The sequence below is a fragment of the Podarcis filfolensis genome, assembly GCF_964270895.1.
Source record: "Podarcis filfolensis genome assembly, chromosome: 3".
Taxonomy (NCBI): Eukaryota; Metazoa; Chordata; class Lepidosauria; order Squamata; family Lacertidae; genus Podarcis; species Podarcis filfolensis.
In genome coordinates, this window is record NC_139606.1 from 121,258,202 (window position 1) to 121,277,510 (window position 19,309).

General features: G+C 51.8%; 2 protein-coding genes across 9 annotated transcripts in view; both read left to right on the forward strand.

The window, feature by feature from the left end:
- The window catches only part of ASXL2 (ASXL transcriptional regulator 2), a 32,079-nt gene extending 27,805 nt beyond the window's left edge, over positions 1-4,274 (forward strand). For both annotated transcript variants that reach the window (XM_083604880.1, XM_083604881.1), the window contains one exon: positions 243-4,274. In XM_083604880.1, coding sequence (XP_083461006.1) covers positions 243-2,552 — 2,310 coding nt within the window. In that variant the 3' untranslated portion in view covers positions 2,553-4,274. The remainder of the gene's footprint in view (positions 1-242) is intronic.
- An 8,858-nt stretch (positions 4,275-13,132) lies between these two features.
- Positions 13,133-19,309, forward strand: part of DTNB (dystrobrevin beta) — a 106,876-nt gene continuing 100,699 nt past the window's right edge. For 4 of the 7 annotated variants that reach the window (XM_083605186.1, XM_083605185.1, XM_083605188.1 and 1 more), the window contains exon 1: positions 13,325-13,425. The gene's annotated coding sequence lies outside the window, so the exon portion shown is untranslated. Of the gene's footprint in view, positions 13,426-19,309 lie in introns of all 7 variants that reach the window. The other 3 variants (XM_083605184.1, XM_083605187.1, XM_083605183.1) reach the window with 3 other exon arrangements.

A 19,309-nucleotide genomic window follows, 5' to 3' on the forward strand; every position in this document is an offset into this window, starting at 1 on the left:
GGTGTGGGGGGTGTGAGTTGCCAAAAAAAGTGGCCAAATGCGGAAGTTGAGCAGGCCAAGATTGGGCCATGAGCTGGAGGTTGAAATCTCACATGGGATCTTGCCTGCAGGAGCTCGCTGACAGTGCTGCTCTCGCTTCTTGGGAAACAAATCCTTTCTTGGCCTGGGGACTGGCCAGCTCAGAGGTGCCACTTTGCCCGGAATGCTCCCGCCAGCTCACCTGCCTTTCTTCTCTCTTCCAGATCCCCGTCTCCAGGATCCAGGGTTCTCCCTCGCCATTTCCTGCCGCCAGCCAGGTCTCTCCCAGGCCCGGCTTCCCAGTCACCATCACCAGTCCCCGGAGGACGGGGGCCAGGACTCTGGCGGATATCAAAGCCCGCGCCAGGATGGCCAGGGCCCAGCGGGCAGCAGCGGCCGCTGCCGCCTCCGGCGCTGCTCCTCCTGCGTCCTTTGTGGGAGCCATCCCGGGGCCCGGCCCAGGCGGGGGGAGAGGAGAGGAGCGGAGCAGCGTCGCACCAGGGAGGCCTCATGGAGCTGCGCTGGACCTGGCAGGCCCTGGAGGCGGGGGAGGTCCACGAAGGGCCCCTGGCCCGGGAGCCCCCTCCGCCTGCCCCCCAGCGGCACCCCCCACGGCGACCCAGCCAGCACCCTCTGTCGATCCTGCAAGAGCACAGCTACAGCCGGCTCCCCCAGGGCGGCCCCCAGGAGCGGGCCCCGGGGCGGAGACCCCGCCAGCCCCCCAGGCAGAGATAGGCAGCGCCAGCCACTCGCACTTGGCCACCTCTGCCGGCCGGGGGGTGCCTTCGGGCTCAAGCGCCAGGCCGTCTGCAGGGATGGGTGGCCTTGGGGACCCCTCTCCCACCATCATCCTGATTTCCGGGGCGACCTGTGGTTCCGAAGGCCCCAGCCCAGCCAGTAAAAGGGGGGCTGAAGCGGCTCCGGCTGCCGGTGCCACGGCTCCAGGGGGGAAACCCCTCTCTTCAGCTCAGGCACCCCCTGGGCTCTTCCGGGCGCCCCCGTCTCCTGCCGCTCAGGCTGGCCCGCTGCCGGCTGCGACATCCCCTGCCGTCGCCCACAGCCTTAAAGCCCCCCCTGGCCCATCAAGCGGCAGCGCCATTGCCACCCCCTTCCTCAAGGCCAGCTCCAGCATCCCAGCCAACAACCCCCTGGTGGCCCAGCTGCTGCAGGGGAAATCGGTGCCCATGGAGCAGATCCTGCCCAAGTCCCTGACCCGGGCCGGGGAGATGAAGACCCTCCCTCTCCCCGCAAAGGAAGGCAGAGAGCCAGCAGCCGCTCCTCCGCAGAGGGAAGCCGGCGAGAGGCAGCCGCCTCCCCCAGCCACCTCGCAGCTGAGCGGGAAGCCAGACTCCAGCCAGGGCAGGCAGCTGCTGCCGCCGCCACCCCACGGCCCTGCCCCCTGCTCCCCCTTCCCAGGACGGGACTTGTGGGGCGTCAGTGCCGCCCCCTTCTCTAGCCAGGAAGCCCAGGAGCAGCACCTCCTCCAGGCCCTGATGCAGGCGGCACCCAGGCAGGGCCCCCTGCCCACTTCCTCGCCCCCTCCCCAGCTCCCCCCCCTCCCCGCAGACTTCCCTGTGGAGAGCAGCAGCTCCCCCAGCCAGAGCTTCGTCCTGGGATTCGCCGGCAGGAGGACGTCCAAGCCTGCCATGTCGGGACATTATCTCCTGAACATCTCCACCTATGGGCGCTGCCCCGAGAACCTCCGGAGGAGCCTGGCAGTGCCCCCGGAGAGCCGCCTGTGCCCCGAGGGGCCCAAAATGGAGTTCAAGGAACGAGAGGCGGGGGCCGTAAGTGGCTGGGAGGACGGGCCAGAGACGGACGGCACGGAGGACGAAGAGGCGTTTCTTGCGGCGAAGGAGGAGCCCCTGCCTCACAAGGGGGCAGGAGGAGAGGACGAGCCGGCGAGCCCCCCCAGAAGGAGCACCAAGAAGGAGCTGGCAGAAGGCAGCCCGGCAGAGGCAGCCACCCGCACACTCTCCGCAGGCCCAGATTTTGCCCGGAGTGCCCTGGCGAGGGACTTCCTGCGGGCAGCCCAGGAGCAAGTGGCTCAGGCGGTGAAGGGGGAGAGGAAGCCCTGCAGCCTGGAGCTGCCTCCCTCGGCTGCGCAGGCGGAGCCCCTCCCTCCCCGGCCCCCGCTGCTGCTCTCCCCCTCGCAGCAGCCCCCCCGCCTCTTTGGGGGTCCGGTCGGGGCGCCGCTCCTCGGCTCGGGCTACAGTGGCACCATCAACGTCTCTGCGTCTCCCGACCTGCGCCAGGAGGCGCTCTTGACGGGGCTGTCGGACCCCGGGCGCATGGGGGACGTGGTCTCCTTCTCGGTGACGGTGACGACCATCCCCGGTGGGCAGCAGGGGCCCGCGGGTCGAGGGCACCCTCTCCCGGGCCAGGCCTTCTCGGAGGACGGCCGCTTGGACCTGCCCTCCAAGTGCTACTGCCGCTTGAAAGCCATGATCGTCTGCAAGGGCTGCGGGGCCTTCTGCCACGACGACTGCATCGGCCCCTCCAAACTCTGCGTCTCCTGCCTGGTGGTGCGGTAGCAGCTCCGGACGGGCTGCTGGGGGGCGGCGTCCTCTTTGGGGAGCAGGAGGGGCGCCTTGCCGAACCGGGAGCCCCTTCCCTGCACCCCCACCCCTCCAGCCACCCGCTCTGTTTCCTCCAGAGCGTCGGAAGCACCTTGGACAGACGGACGGACGGCAGAAGCTCTTGGGACAAGTGTTTGCACTTCAGGAATCATGTAAATACGTTGCGTTGTGTGGTTTTTTCTTTTTGTCTTAAAAAAAGAAATGTTTCAAATTGCTTAAGATCAATCTGATTGATTTGAACTCCCATGTTCGTCAAGCGGCTTTCCCCACACCAGCAAAAGGCAGCTCTGGCCAGGCCCCTCACATGGCTGAACTGGGCTCTCCAGCGTGGCAGCCAGCCAGCCCCCTGGCGTGCCATTCTTCTCATGGGTGGTAGAGGCTGGCACCCAGTTCTGGCTGGCTGGCTGCCCCCTTTCCTTATGGCGCTGTGTGCGCACTCATGCGCAGTGCCCTAACGAACCTGGCAGTTGTGGGTCTTGTGCAGGCAGGTGGGCGCCCGGCTTCTCTGCAGGGTTTGGTAGTTCTGGATGCTATATTGTGGGGAAAGTCCCCTTGGGGCCCCATCCAGCTCAGCACTCTCTTCTCACAGCCCCCAACCAGAGGCCCATGAGATGGGAAGCTGCCTGCCATGCGTTGTCTCACACGCCCCCCCCCCCCATGGGCCCCACACATGCGGAGTTTTGTATTTGAAGCAGAGTTCGGTGTTCTTCAGAAGAAAAGCTTCCCCTCTCTTTTCTCAAAGGCAAGGATACTGAATCAAGCCCCCCGGTCCAGCCGCCCAGGTGTTTCCCCGTCATATTATGCCTCGGCAGCGTTCTCACTCAGGGCCCAGTCAGTCGCCACGTCCTGCTTTCAGGTGTTTGGCGTTGAAGTGGAGCGCAGATCTGAGTTGTGGGGCTAGGAGGGGCTCCAGCTGGCAGCAGAGGTGGGTTGCAGGAGCCCGGGCAACCTGGCCCCACCTCTGCCTTTCCTCAGAATTGCTTCCTGTCAGGAAGGCGGGGGAGCAGAGCCCAGCCTGGGCCGCCTCCTCATCCTGCAGGGCTTGCAAGCTCATGGGAGCCCCTGGGGCCACGGCAGGGAGCGCCCTCTCTTACCCTTCGTTTTCGTTTTCTGCCCCGATGCAATATATTTGATATGACTGAAAATCGAATTAAGAGATTATAATTAATATATTTTAAGTAATATATATTTTAGTACATCCGTATTATGAAAGGAGAATGGCAAAGGACTTGTGAAGCAGACACACAAGGTGTTTGTGTGTGCGCGCGCGGTTTTGAACATGTCTCTCCCTCCCGCAGAGGAACTGAAAGCGCCTGTGTTGATTGCAATAAAGGTGGTGGTCTGAGAGAAATGCAGCGTGGCTCATCAGAAGGCCTTTCACTTCCCCTCGGCCAAGAGACATGTTGAGATACCCGAGGGAGTGCAAAACTTTCATCTGCTGTTGCCTTTTTAAAAGAGACTTAAATTGGAACTGAGACTATGTATAGAGACGTCAGGTTGACACCATTTAAAAAGTCATATTTTTTCACAAATAATATAGAAAGAAAAGAATATTTTACTTAAGAGTTTTAAGTATTTGAAATAAATATAGGTATGTAAATATTCTGTATGTACTTCATATATTCTTTTATTTTACATTTTATTGTAAACAAATGGATATTAAAATCTTGGAACTGGTTTGATGGTTGCCTCCGACTTCTGGGAAGCAAATTGCGAATCCTGAAGAGGAAGAAGCTTTGCTTTGTGTTCTCTTTCCCCATTTCCCCTTTCGTTCCTGGGACGGTAGGCGGTGGGTGTTTAGAGCATCCTTGAAGTTCACAACGACCCTTTTGGGGAAGATAATCGGAGGAAGAGTGGCGTCCCCAAAGGCCCACCAGAGTTGGGAATTCCTGTCTCAAGGCCAACATCTCGGCAGCAGCAGTTTGCACCACACAGAGCGTGTTTCTGTTGCGATGCGCCCAAGGGAACGGGGGCAATTGGCAGGCCCCCAGCTGGCTCCAGCCCACCGGCCCGTTGCCGGTCAAACTCCAGTCCTCGGTTCTGCATCAAGACTGCAACTTAGAGCTTCAGAAGCTGAGCACGCAAGCCAGCAGAGATCACAAACTCTTTGCGAAGGAAGGGTGGACAGAGACACATGTAAAGCATATTTACAAGCAGTTTATTCAGCGTAGATCAGGACAAAGAAAACATGTCTGCTCTCCTTCATGTCCAAGAGCTAGAAGCAGCAAAAGGCAAAAGCTATACACAAATGGAAGTTCCCAGCAAGCTGTGCTGGAATGTAAACAGACATGTGACATACAACAGCTCCACACATCTGTTTAGGTGGAACGGAACATCAATATCCTGACAATTTCTAGATGCTCTCTACATGGAGGAGTGAGGGAGGGACTGGCGGTGAACAGTGTGGCAGAATCTAGTGATCTAGTTCTCGGTAAGGCATTGGAGAGAGGTTTGAATGGGACAGCAGGTTTTGAAAAAGCAGGCGGGTTTGCTGGCGTAGGCAGAGGAGTTTCCCAAACTTTGGTCTCCAGCTGTGGTTGGACTACAACTCCCATCATCCTTGACCTTGGTCCTGCTAGCTAGGGATGATGGGTGTTGTAGTCCAACAACAGCTGGAGACCCAAGTTTGGGAAGCGCTGCTCTAGAGGCAAAGAAGTAGAGAACCTGTTGCGGGAGGGGTGTGTGTGTCATAACGACTAGAAGCCTGAAGTGGAGCATGATGGAGCCAATTTGGAGATTTAACTTGAGAGCAGGGATGGAGAGTGCTTTGGGAGCTGCTTCCTCCAGCTTTCCTGAGCTAAAATACAGTGGTTTTCCAATCACCTTGAAGCTCCACCCACCTCTCCTAATTCCAAAGCCTCCAGCCCTTGCAGTTAAGGAAGGCTCCCAGGTGGGAGAACATTTTTGCCTGCCCTCCGAAAGCGTTTCAAGCAAAAACTGCTGGTATCTCACAGAGGCAGTGGCTCTTGGTTGCAAGAACATGCTTGGGACATTGACCCCCACCCACCTTGATCTTTCCTGTGACCCAAATCAAAGTTCCTGTTGTGGAGGTGGTCCAACACATTTGGATACGTTCTGAGAGCCCAGTCTCCTCAATGCCGCTGCCCGGAAGATGTCCTGAAACAATCATTTCTTCCCAGGCCTGACGGTGCTCCGAAAAACCTCTTCACCACACAAGCAATTTAGGGCAGCTTCAGATTACAACAGCTGCCTTGTGTCGCAAATGGCCATGAGTAGGCCATCCATCTGCCTCCGAGGTGCAAATTGTGTGTATGTTCACATGGAAACTTATTGAGGGCCGGATCGTGCTCAGCGAGGCAAATGGATCTGGCCCATGGGGATTGCCCTTGTGCAAACCCTACTGAATGGGGGGGGTGGCTGCGCAAAGGCCTTGGTGGGGCTCTGTTTCTTTCAAAACTCCCTATTTTAATTTGTATGGGGAAGGAGCCGCTTGGGCTCAGAGCCCAGAATGTATTGGTTGGAAATGTGCCAAGCACATCTGGGGGTAAAGACACATATTGCAATCAACGCTGCGTGTTTCTCCACCCCACTTAGGTGGAACCAAGTTTTACATGGCGATGCCGCAGTGAAATTTAAAATTGCACAGAGCAGAAGTATTAAAATGCACACTTTGTGTGTTGTGTTGTGTTGTGGGTGGCCTTTTTGAACAACCCCTGGGCTGAATATTCCCCTTTGTTGCATTTTTAAATTGCATTGTTGGGGCAGAGGCGTTGCTGGAATTCCTGCAGGAGCCCTTTGCCAAGATATTTCTGGGCTTCTATGTTGGAAGGTGCCTTGCTGGAAAGGAAATCCCTGCAGCAGCTCTGGAGTAATAAAGAGCAGGGCAGGGATCTGGTGAGGATCAATACTATCGGCCAAACGACAAATAAAAAAGGCTGAAAACTTAATCATTACAGTGCACTCATGTGGCAGCAATTCACGCTTTGAGAGAGAACAGTACAAGTGTGTAAGCTCCAGTATTAAAAATGTAAAACCCAGACATGTCCTCTTTTGCAGGGACAACAAGCCCATCTGGGCGGATTTTTACTTTTAAAGGAAATATTGGGGGGTTTGGCTTGGGAGCAGCAGCTGCTCTGCACGCCGTGACTGCTGCCAGCCTGAGTGTGGGTGCAGTGGTCCTGTGTGCCTCTTCCCCCAGCACGGGCTACCCTCTTATTTGCTCATCAAGATACGGCAACCCTAGTAAAACCAGCCGGGTCACACATGAAGACGCAGCCTCTGGATTTCTAGAAAAGGCTGCTTGCAAATTATTTATTTCAACCATTTATGTGCCACTTAACACTTTCCTAAGTGGTGTATAGTGAGGTTGCAGAACATAAAATCAGTTAAAAGTAACCATGAAATTAGGAAAAAATTAGGAAAAGATCTGGGTTGGGGGGCTCAGCCTTCTTTCTTTCCTTTTCAGCTGTTCCCTCCGGTCACCATTATCCTCTTTTAACTTCAGTAGTTCCCTCCTTCCTTATCATGCTGCCGACATTCAGCTTCTTGTTTCCTGTCTGTCCCTTCTTCAGCTATTAATAAATTACCGTTTCATCTTTGGACAAAATCTCTGGAACGCAGAACTTGTGGTCTGGCCTCATTATCAGTTTGTTTCCTCCTTTCCCTTCAATTTTAGGTTTGGCTGTCATTGTCTCTTGTGGTTATTTTGGATTCCACTTTGTCTCATCTCCCTTTTGTTCACGACACAGTGAAATTCTGCCATTATTATTTTGAAGCTTCTTTCAGATTTTTCTCCTGCAGCAATTCCACAAGCAGACACACTGGTCTTATTTGGTCCTGCCAGGCACATCTTCTTTGCAAAATTCTCATCTCCATTTCTTTTGTCCATTTGCAGACCTGCTGCTGGTCTTGCTTTTTCCTGCTTCCCAGTTTGATATTTATCCTCTTTTCTGTGGTCCATGTTTCATCCCTTTTGGACTTGATCTCCTTGGTCGCCTCCTCTGCTTCTCTACACTGTAGTCTTGTCTCTGTTCCCACATCAGCCCCAGGCCCAGATCCTTCTGCCCCTGCAGTTCCCAGCCCTCCTCACCTCCCAGCCTTGTTGTTGTTTAGTCGTGTCCGACTCTTCGTGACGCCCTGGACCAGAGCACGCCAGGCCCTCCTGTCTTCCACTGCCTCCTGCAGTTTGGTCAAACTCATGCTGGTAGCTTCAAGAACACTGTCCAGCCATCTCGTCCTCTGTCGTCCCCTTCTCCTTGTGCCCTCCATCTTTCCCAACATCAGGGTCTTTTCCAGGGAGTCTTCTCTTCTCATGAGGTGGCCAAAGGATTGGAGCCTCAGCTTCAGGATCTGTCCTTCCAGTGAGCACTCAGGGCTGATTTCCTTAAGGATGGAGAGGTTTGATCTTCTTGCAGTCCATGGGACTCTCAAGAGTCTCCTCCAGCACCATAATTCAAAAGCATCCATTATTCGGCGATCTGCCTTCTTTATGGTCCAGCGCTCACTTCCATACATCACTACTGGGAAGTATAGCTTTAACTACACGGACCTTTGTCAGCAAGATGATGTCTCTGCTTTTTAAGACGCTGTCTAGGTTTGTCTTTGCTTTTCTCCCAAGAAGCAGGTGTCTTTTAATTTCGTGGCTGCTGTCACCATCTGCAGTGATCATGGAGCCGAAGAAAGTAAAATCTTTCACTGCCTCCATTTCTTCCCCTTCTATTTGCCAAGAGGTGATGGGACCAGTGGCCATGATCTTCGTTTTTTTGATGTTGAGCTTCAGACCATATTTTGCGCTCTCCTCTTTCACCCTCATTTCACCCATCCTACAAAGGGCCAAAGGACATACCTCCCGCCCCTTTCCCCTTTTGCCATGTTGCAGCAGACCCCTCTCTCTCTCTCTCTCTCTCTCTCTCATTGTGAGCTTGCACTCTGCAGAGAGCTTGTAACCGCTCCTTTTCTTTAAAAAAATGAAAAGCTGTATATAAATATTTTTAAAATCCATTTTGGAAAAAGCTATATAAATCTTTTTGCCTGTATGATAAGAGTTTTGAAAAAGCATGTTACTAATTATTGGGGCACAAAGCAGGAGCAGGGTGGGGTCAGGCTAGGGGAACAGGGAGAGTAATCTGATTGCTTATCAGATTATTGGAAGGAACAAGATATAGCAGGCATATCTCCTAATGAATGAATAAAGCAAATGTCAGGAATGCCAGCTGTGCTCTTGAACGTCTGTCTGGGGCCACCATGCTGGGTCTCTTGACCTTGTTGACACTCCCACCTGCCTCATTGAGCCAAGTGCAACCAGAAGGGGGGAGGCAAGGGCCAGCTGTGCCCCTGAGAGCATCTTCCTGCTCATTGCTGATCCTTGCCCAGCTTTGATGGGCCAAATTGCCCTGAGTGATTCCTGCAGGCTGCTGCTGCTGCCTTCTCACCCCGTTGACCCTGGCTAGAACTCCCAAGCGGATTCTCTTTTCGCCCACTCTCATTAAGCTCTGGCGGTGGATCAGCACCCCGGCCTCCTTCCGTCCTCCTTAACGGCACTTCCTCGCATGCTTTGAAAGTCAGTCTTCACCCGTCTCTTTTCCTTCCTCCTGCTTGGTTTTTCGGCACACCCCTCCCTTCTCCAATTGGTCATTTGTGAAGGCATCAAATGTGGCCACAGCAAGTGGGCCTGAAGCCCAAAGGTTGCCCGTCCTCTTCTTCAGCTATTACTTTCAGAAATGCATCCTCCTTTCCAATCTCTGCTCACCCCACCATTATTCACCATAACAAGGACTCCCAACCGGCACTTCGCTTTAATATTTCATTAGGCTTTTGAAACGTCAGAACTTCCCAAGAAGAATGCATGCTTTCAGGATACAAAATGTATTGTCTCCACTCTTCGTAAAGTTACAAAAACGAAATGGCAAAATTTATACAGGACAAGAGTAACCGGAGTCCAACGTAACATTGGACGGGGATGTCGAAATATTGCAACGAAACTTTACAGAAGTGTTTATTACTTTCAGCTCCACTTCCCCTTGCGGCCTCTCTCCCATCTTGGGTTGATCTCCCTACGCCCAGATCATCATTTTTTCATGTAAGACCCGGGAGTCTCACCAGGGGCAACATCAGCATTGTTCAGCGTATTTCTGCATGACCTAGAAAGCTGAAAGTCCAAGGCATTGCTGCATTCCTGGAAGAATCTGCATCAGCAGAAAACCCCTGGGCTCCTCCAGCTCCTAAGGTAGGCAAGAGAATCAGGCAATATTAGCCATTGGGAGGAAGTGAGCTGGACTCCCCACCCCGGGGAGAAATTTCAGACAAGTTAAACCAGAGCATATCTCCCCTCCCCACCCCTGTTTCTGGGAGTCTATAGTCTGGAGCAGGGGTAGGCAAACTAAGGCCTGGGGGCCGGATCTGACCCAATCGCCTTCTCAATTGGGCCCACGGACGGACATAGGGGCATAGGAATTCATTCTTACTTTCCCCCAAAAAAATATAGTCCAGCCCACCATGGTGGATGGGCCCACAGCTGACCCCTCCTGACCCCTACTTTAGGCCATGGGTAGGCAAACTAAGGTCCGGGGGCTGGATCCAGCCCAATCACCTTCTCAATCCAGCCCATGGACGGTCCAGGAATCAGTGTGTTTATTATACATGAGTAGAATGTGTGCTTTTATCTAAAATGCATCTCTGGGTTATTTGTGGGGCCTGCCTGGTGCTTTTACATGAGTAGAATGTGTGCTTTTATTTAAAATTATTATTATTATTATTATTATTATTAATACCCCGCCCATCTGGCTGGGCGGCTTCCAACAAAATATTAAAATACCGTAATGAATCAAACATTAAAAGCTTCCCTAAACAGGGCTGCCTTCTCTGGGTTATTTGTGGGGCCTAGGAATTTGTTCTTTTTTCCCCAAAATATAGTCCCACCGCCCACAAGGTCTGAGGGACGGTGGATCGGCCCCCTGCTGGAAAAGTTTGCTGACCCCTGCTCTGGAGTGTCCTTTAGGAAATAGTTCATTGAGCCCCGCAGTGCTTTAAAGAACAGATGACACAACCGTGATTGGGCTCATCCCTGAGAGGGAGGGTGAAACGGATTATAGAGATGAGGTGGAGCGGCTGACAGAGTGGTGCAGAGCTAACAACTTGCTCATAAATACAAGGAAGACAAAGGAGCTTGTGGTGGACTTCAGGAGACAGAAGAGCAATATCCAGCCACTTTTGATTGATGGGGTCTGTGTGGAGAGGGTAACAACGTTCAGATTTTTGGGCATTGAATTACAAGAGGATCTGTCCTGGAGTGTCAACACAAGGGGGCTTGTGAAGAAGGCGCAGCAGAGACTGTACTTTTTGAGAATTCTAAGGAAAAACCATCTTCCGCAGAAACTGCTGCTTGCCTTCTATCACTGTGCCATTGAGAGCGTGCTCACTTATGGCTTATGTGTGTGGTACGGAAGCTGTACTACCCAGGACAGGATGGGGTTATGCAGAGTTGTTAAGGCAGCAGAGAGCATTGTTGGCTGCCCACTTTCCACCTTAGAGCAGATTTATGCCACAAGGTGCCATAGGAAGGCACTGGACATAGTAAAAGATCCATCGCATCCTGGTCACTGTCTCTTCGAGCTCCTGCCGTCGGGACGGAGATACAGGACGATGAAGACAAGAACGAGCCGTCTTAAGAACAGCTTCTTCTCCAGAGCGATCTCGGCCCTGAATGGGAAGCCTGGACTTTGAAAGTCATCTAATCTTCCTTGCTGTACTATACTGTATTGTTTTAATTAGTGTTTTTATGGAGCAGTCAAGTAATTTCGTTGTCCCTGAGAGGGGGCAGTGACAATAAAGATATTATTATTATTATTAAAAACTGATGCTTAATGTAATCAGAAGCGCCTGCCAGTGGTTACAGCATCAGGGTTCAGGTCTCCACTTGGCCACGCAAGAGCCTACTCTGCAGGGTTGTTGTGCGGATGAAATGAGGGGGCAAACCGTGCACACCACCCTGAACTCCCTGGAGAGAAAGGGGAGGTGGAAATTAAATTGATTAATTAAATTATGAGGGTTTCAACGGCTAGTATAATGGGAATGCTGTCGAGTCCGGCTGCTTGCTCCTGGCCCTGCAGTCGTGTGCCAGGGATGCCCACATGGCAGTGTAATAAACGAAAATCTGCCCTTATTCCCTTTTGGGGGACACAAGAGCCCTTTTAGAGTCCCTTGCAGGTTCTCCATTGGTCAGAGAAAAGAACAGAGGCCAACCAGAGAATATTGAGAAGCAAAGCAGCTAGTAAGCTTGATCTTTATTGATCTGTTGCAACAGGGTGCCCCCTTCACACGCAGGAGAAGGAGGAGGACCCAAAACAAAGGTGTGTCTGCCCTTATATAGACATTTTAAATTGCCCACCCTGGAGCTCAAGACCATCCCTCCATACATCATACCTACATCACAGAAAAGGCGGTCTACAACAGAAATCTGAATGCCTTGTTTACCTCCTGTCTGGCAGGTTACCTGTTAATGCTTACTTGATTGGATTGCCTGGGGAGCCTGGCCAGTCTTGGTACCTTTATGAACCTTTATTATATACATAAGACCTTAATTTATTTCAGCAGAGTTGATCTGCTAATGCCCCAGACACCTTGGGGAGGTCTGCAAGCTGGGAATCAAAGGTGATGCTTTGTTGCCTCGGAATGGATGCTGAGGTCCAGCTCTGAGGGCCCTCTGGCGGTTCCCTCACTACAAGAAGCCAAGTTACAGGGCCTTCTCGGTGGTGGCACCCGCCCTGTGGAACGCCCTCCCACCAGATGTCAAGGAAATAAACCACTATCTGACATTTAGGAGACATCTGAAGGCAGCCCTGTTTAGGGAAGCTTTTAATGTTTGGTGTATTACTGTATTTTAATATTTGGTTGGAATCCGCCCAGAGTGGCTGGGGAAGCCCAGCCAGATGGGAGGGGTATAAATAATAAATTATTATTATTATTATTATTATTATTATTATTATTTTTATTTATTTATTTATTTATTTATTTATTTATTTATTTATTTATTTATTATCATCATCATCCAGCTGTGGCAGCAGTTTTATTTAGAATGCTGGGCCTGGAAGCCCTGCTTGAGCAGCAGCGAACTACACTTCCCATAATTCTCGGAGGGGCTCCTTTTCCCTGACCTGCTACCTTTCTGCCTGCGGGGAGCTGGTCACGTGGTGCGGGGCGGGGTCTTCGGTCCTGCGGCAGAGCCCTTTGCGCGTGCGCTCCGAGGCCCGAGACGGGGCGGCCCTCGCTTCCCGTCACCATGGCAACGGGGTCCGGGCGCCGGCCGCGCCTGCGCAGAAGGCCGCGCGTGAGGCGGTTGGCCGGGCATGTGCTCGCGCATGCGCCCCGGCTCGCCCTTGGGAGGTGGGGGGGGGAGGAGGAGGGAGCGCGGCCCTTCGGCCCTCCCCTCGCGCCCTCCGATTGGCTCCCGCCTGGCGTGGCGCGGCCGCCGGGTCCTCGCCTCCCCATTGGTGACGCCCTCGGCGGCGGGAGGCCCGGGACGCCTCGCGGGTTGGTCGGCGCGGACGGCTCTCCGCGGCCGAGGCCCGGATTGGTCGGCGCGCCGCCGAGGAGGCGGGAGCGCGGGTCGGTGGGCCGCCGCGTCGTGCCTCGGGCGCGAGCCTCTCGCAGCCGCTGCCTGAGGGGAAGAAGCCGCGCCGGGAGGAGGCGGGCGGGCCGGCCGAGAAGTAAGTGGGCCCCGAGAGACCCCCCCCCCGGTCTCCTCCTGAGGGGGCGCCCTCCTCGGTCACGCCGGGGCGGGAACTGGCCCGGGACGCCTTTCCCGGGGGGGGGGTGCGCCTCCTCGGCTCACAGCCTGCGCTTCTCACCGCCCCGACAACAGCCCCGCCAGGTAGGGCGCCTCCTGTTGGGGGTCGGCCCGAGGGAATCCTTTCCTTCCGCGGCCGGTGCGCGTGGCTTGCCCCCCCCCCGGAGGGCTCCTAGCTAGATGGGCGGGGTATAAATTATTATTATTATTATTATTATTATTATTCCCGCCCCCCCCGTCCCTTGTGCGCCTCCGCCGCGGATCGCAGGCCCGGCGGCTTCTCGGAGGAGAGGGAGGAGGGCCGGTCTGGGCGCCACGATACCTTTCTTAGCCTTGAAGGCAGGCACGGGCAAACTCAGCCCTCTAGGTGTTTTGGGACTACAACTCCCATCATCCCTAGCTAACAGATCCAGTGGTCAGGGATGATGGGAGTTGTAGTCCCCAAGCAGCTGGAGGGCCCAGTTTGCCTCTGCCTGCTTTAAGGGGCAACGAGGCTCCCAGGTGCGCGTGGATTTGCCCCCCCAGGGTCCCCCCCCCTTGTGCGCCTCCGCTGCGGATCGCAGGTCTTTCTAGCAAGGGCCAGGAGCGGCAGGCCCGGCGGCTTCTCGGAGGAGGGCCGGTGGGCGCTGAGCGGGTCTTCTGGGCGCCGCCATACGTTTCTTAGCCTTTAAGGCAGGCACAGGCAAGCTCAGCCCTCCAGATGTTTTAGGACTACAACTCCCATCATCCCTAGCTGACAGGACCAGTGGTCAGGGATGATGGGAGTTGTAGTCCCCAAACAGCTGGAGGGCCCAGTTTGCCTCTGCCTGCTTTAAGAGGCCACGAGGCTCTTGGGTTGTTGCCGGTCCTTCCTATGGTACCCAAGCCAGGCAGATTCCCCCCCCCCCAATAGTTGCACCTTCCGTCTAAGTGGCTTTTGGGGCAAAAGTGGAGGGGGGCAGGTGGTTAGGAAATGGAAGAAGATCGGGCATTATCCGTGACTCCACATGAGTGCCAGGCATGCCCTGTGGGCAAGCAGGGTCTCCAAGCCATGGAAGAGCTTGCCTCCTGCAGATGGTCCCTGGAACATAGCAGCAGCAGCTTTGCCTGGTTTTGAAGCACTCCAGGCTGGGCTGCAGAGTTCAGGGCCCCGTTGAAGCCCAGCGTTGCACAGCACTGAGCCCGGGCTGAATTCCTGGGTTCTTTACCTGGGTGAATCAGCACCAGTTGCTGAGGGACAGCACTGTGCCTGCCTGGCTAGCTTCTGCTGCCTTTGGGGAAAGGCACTGCATCTGGGGACAAAGGGTACCTTGCATGTAAATGGCCGAAATAGAAAGCCCTGGGGCTTTTTTTTTTTCGCTGAAAAGCAGCCCTGGACGGCTGCAACCTTGAGTGGATGTGCACTTTTGAGATACTCTTAAACGAAGGTTGCAGTTGCCAAAACAGAATGTCTTGCTGCCATTTTTTGGTTAGATGGCTCTAAAGTCTTCTTTTTCTTGGACTGGCTGTGATTGATTGCCCGCTAAACACATGACTAGTTCAGATGACAACCATGAGCTAGGTTAACAACTGAGAACTTAAAGAAGAAAATTCACTTGATTCAGGGACAGTCCTCATATATATTGGCCTATTCCTACCTCTTTTTCTTGATGGTAACACAGACCATTCATAGCGTAAGAATATTCTTCACAGCTGTGACCAGGGCAGTGGGGTGGGATAAGTGAAGACAAGCTACAATAATTAGCTATAACATTGTTCACTGCTCCTGCTCAGGCTGCACAGAAACATTCTCATTGTGCAGATAAAGTATAATGGATGGAATTCTATGGGATGAAGTATTAGTGTGTGAGGTATTCGTGTGTGTCAAGATCCAAGGATCTCCAGGCATGCACCTCTAGATGGTGGGGATTTCAAGTGCCATCCTGGCACCCAGGCGTCTTCACTTGGTCGCAAGTGGCCGGCAGCCAGGTGCAAAATGTGCCTGGCTAATTTTGAACACTGATTGTGATGCTGCATTTGTGAATTTCATGAACTGGAGGGAGTTTGGGTTGGATGAGCTTCGAGACCCTGTGAGCCGTTATATGTCTATGGTGCCTTGAAGCATAAGGGACTACAGGGAGGCCAGAAGCAAGAGGGCTGAGAAAAAGGTGCAGACTAGGCAGCAGAGCAGAGGACCTTCCTTGGAAAAAGGTAGGTGGGTAACAAAGCTTGAAGAGGGGAGGCAGGAGGGTTCTCTGAAGAAACACCAGGGTCACCTGTATAAGGTAAGGGAGGGAAAGAGGCAGTTTCCTGAAGAGCAGCAATCTTAACAGTGGAATATTGGAGAGAGAAAAGGAGAAAAAAGCACTGGAGCACCCCCTCACGCAGGGCCACAGGTCCTCCATCTTCCTTGCACACTAGGGTCTCCACAGGTTGCGGGGCTCCATTCCCTTCACCCTTGAACTGAGGCCATGATGGCTGCAGCTGGTGGGAGTTGCAATCCAATAGCCTCTGGAAGGCCACAGTTTGCTCATCCCTGGCCTACAGGAAGGTGGGGCTGTGGGAAGTGGGAGGCAGCTGAGGTATGCAAGACTTGTGATTAGTGGGAGTCCAGAGAGCCAAGAGGAGATGAGGCTCCTGCAACTCAAATCTCACTGTTGGCATCCAGACTCTTCCTGTTGTAGTTTCCGCTGGTGCTTCCGTGTTGTGACCTAAGAGCCCATTGATAATAATATCGGTTAACTATGTGCAGGGATCAGTAAATCAGTAAATCCCTAATCCAGAATGCGGCAGCTAGACTGGTGACTGGAGGCGGCCGCCGAGACCATATAACACCGGTCTTGAAAGACCTACATTGGCTCCCAGTACGTTTCCGAGCACAATTCAAAGTGTTGGTGCTGACCTTTAAAGCCCTAAACGGCCTCGGTCCAGTATACCTGAAGGAGCGTCTCCACCTCCATCATTCTGCCCGGACGCTGAGGTCCAGCACTGAGGGCCTTCTGGCGGTTCCCTCATTGCGAGAAGCAAAGCTACAGGGAACCAGGCAGAGGGCCTTCTCGGTAGTGGCGCCCGCCCTGTGGAACGCCCTTCCAGCAGATGTCAAAGCGATAAACAACTACCTGACATTCAGAAGACATCTTAAGGCAGCCCTGTTCAGGGAAGTTTTTAACGTGTGATATTTTACTGTAGTTTTGGTTTCTATGAAAGCCGCCCAGAGTGGCTGGGGAGGCCCAGCCAGATGGGCGGGGTATAAATAATAAATTATTATTATTATTATAAATCCACCTGCAGCACAGGGGGTCCCTTCCTCCTCCAGCAAGCCCACACTGCCCTGTTCCCCATCCGTGTGCTGATCATGCTCCAGCCACATTCCATGCCTCCCTCCCGGCTGCTGCTTGAGTTAGTTCCCACAGCCCTTCTCCAGATGCAGCTTAAGACAAGGCAGATGAACTTCCATCCTATTCCTGAGCTGGTTGTCTTGAATGATGGAGGATGGACTTTGCTGTATCTGAGCCTAGAATATGTGTGTAAGTGGGTTCCTGTGATTTCACATCCTGAGCGTTCTAAGATGATCTGGTCAGATTGTGTAACTCTTCTGAGATGTGGATTTCCAGTACTGCAAGTGGTATAAATTGACCTTGCTGCTTTGTGCAAATGGTTCACCACAGGCAGCAGTGATGTGGAAGGAATTTCTTTTCCATTGCTTTGTTTTCTGTGGAAAACTTTTCATTTAATCAGTTCATTAGGAGCAATGGTATTTGGCAAGTGTGGCGGTTTCAAAGTAAAATAAACATGTTAGACCAGATCATGCTCGGGGCACCAAAAAATTACCCTAATTGGCACAGAGAAACTCTCCAGTTAATTTTTTCCTGAAATCCCACATCTCCAGGAAGGAGGAAGCCCAAATGCCATGTGGACTCAATGTCCACAATTTGCCCAGGAGGCAGGACTTTCACTCAACATGATGCAATGGCCAAGCCTCCGTGTGTTTGCCTGGCCTTTCTGCTAAATAATAAATATGCTTTTTCAAGAGAGCAAGTTCAATTGACCATGTAGAAAAGCAACAGCATCTGTTCCATCCTGATTATTATTGTTGTTGTTATTTATTAATGTTGTATGTAAGTGTTCATAGGATGGCATAGCAGCCCTTGTAATTGTTTTTTAATTGGTTACACATGTTTTTGCTTTAACGTCTAAAGCTTTTCCTTAGTCCAGTTCTGTTGTTTCCTTCTTTTATTTTGTCTTCCTCTATTTTCACAAACAGTTGGACTATAATTTCAAAATATACATATACATTTTCAAAATAAGTATGTAAAAGGGGACTAAATATTTTGTTTAATGCACCATAGAAACCCATTTTGAATTGAAAGCTACCGGGAGTTTTTTTGAATCCCAACAATCTCATTGTAAAAATAAAAGACCAACCTACAGCTCACAAGGTCTACATACTTTCCCATGCAGTGTTTACAGGTACCTTTCATTGAATTCATAATACCCTGACAATGGAGCATATTTTGTTTGTGTGGCATTTTGATTGGGGAGTCTGACATTATGACTGTTGTACTTGACACTATTAATAGTCTTGCTGCTGAATTGCATAAAAAGAAATCCGAATTGGCCCCAAGTGCTTTTTTAAAAGGCACCAAGCAAGGTTTATCTGCATGATTAGTTGATCTCTCCACCTCCCTCAGTGCAAGGAAATGTGTGGGGAGATCTGCTTTTTTTAAAGGACAGGTAGTATTTGGAGTTTGAAATTTATTCCATATTTCAGTGTTGCTGCCTTTGAGTGTAAATGTTAGTGGACTGAGTTCTGTTTCGTTGATTATAATTGTAACATTCTCTTTCGAAATGTTTGAGATATATATATTTTTGGGTTACCTTTGCTGTGTTAAATGTGCATTCTGCACTTGACCTCCTTTGTAATGTTTTATTTTGAAATCTTTAAGATTACGTTTTAGTTTTCTGTTAGTTGTGTTGTCTATATTTGCCTTTTTGTGTAATATTTTATTCTGGGTTGTTTGATGTTTTAATGTAAGTTGTAAACGGCTTTGAGATTAAGTTTCTTTAAAATATAAAGCGGTGTGGAGATGAAATGAATAATAGTAATTGTACACTGCCTTGTGTTGGTGTATGGAGAAGGACAGCAATATAAAATAAATAAAAAGAAATAGGTTGGCTTCTTCAGCTCTGTCCAAAGTGAAGTTCATAATGTGTTTACCAAGTTAGTAGCTCTGCAGGTCAATTGTAGGCGTTAAAACGCTGCTCTGACCGGCTGAGCTGCACTTGCTCCGCTCTGGCCACAGGGCTCACTCTTCAGGGTCCGAAGAACTGCTTGAAGCTTTCATGTATACAGCTTGGGAGGATGGCTTCAGGAAGGGCAAAGGACTGACATTTAGATGTTTGAAATGTCTTTGGCAAAGCCACGCTCAAGTGTAATGGGCAGCATTGTCTTGGCTATACACTGGCCTGGATTGTGAAAGAGTGGGAATGAATAGTGCATTTCATCATGCTGAAAGGTTAAGGGTACGTCATCCTAAGGCTGTGTGCCTCCTAGAATTAGCTTAATGGCAACTCATAGGGGGAAAGTTTAAGCTCGTGTGTGATGCTGAGGCAATCTTTGATCACATTTAAGGCCCTGCATCAAGCTGGAAAAACATCCTGAACTTCTTAGGAGCCAGTCTCAGAGATTGGTGTCTTGGTACTAAGGCAGTTTCTTCTAGCCTTAATTCTTGTATTGCTGGTTCTGTCTCCCAAAGAACACACTTGAGAAGGAAAAGAATATGGAAGCAGTGGTAATATGAAGTTGTGAGCAAACTGCTGTGAAATGCTAGATTATAAAGGTTAGAGTAGGTTGAATATAGATTCCATAAGTATATAAAACAACGTACAGAAAATGGAATAGGAACTCGCCACTTACGTTCTTCCAGTCGCCAGAAGCTGAAGACACTGTGGGCAGATGGCCTCTGCAGTTTGCTGCATCAGAATGGTGGCCAGATTCTCACTCTGTGGT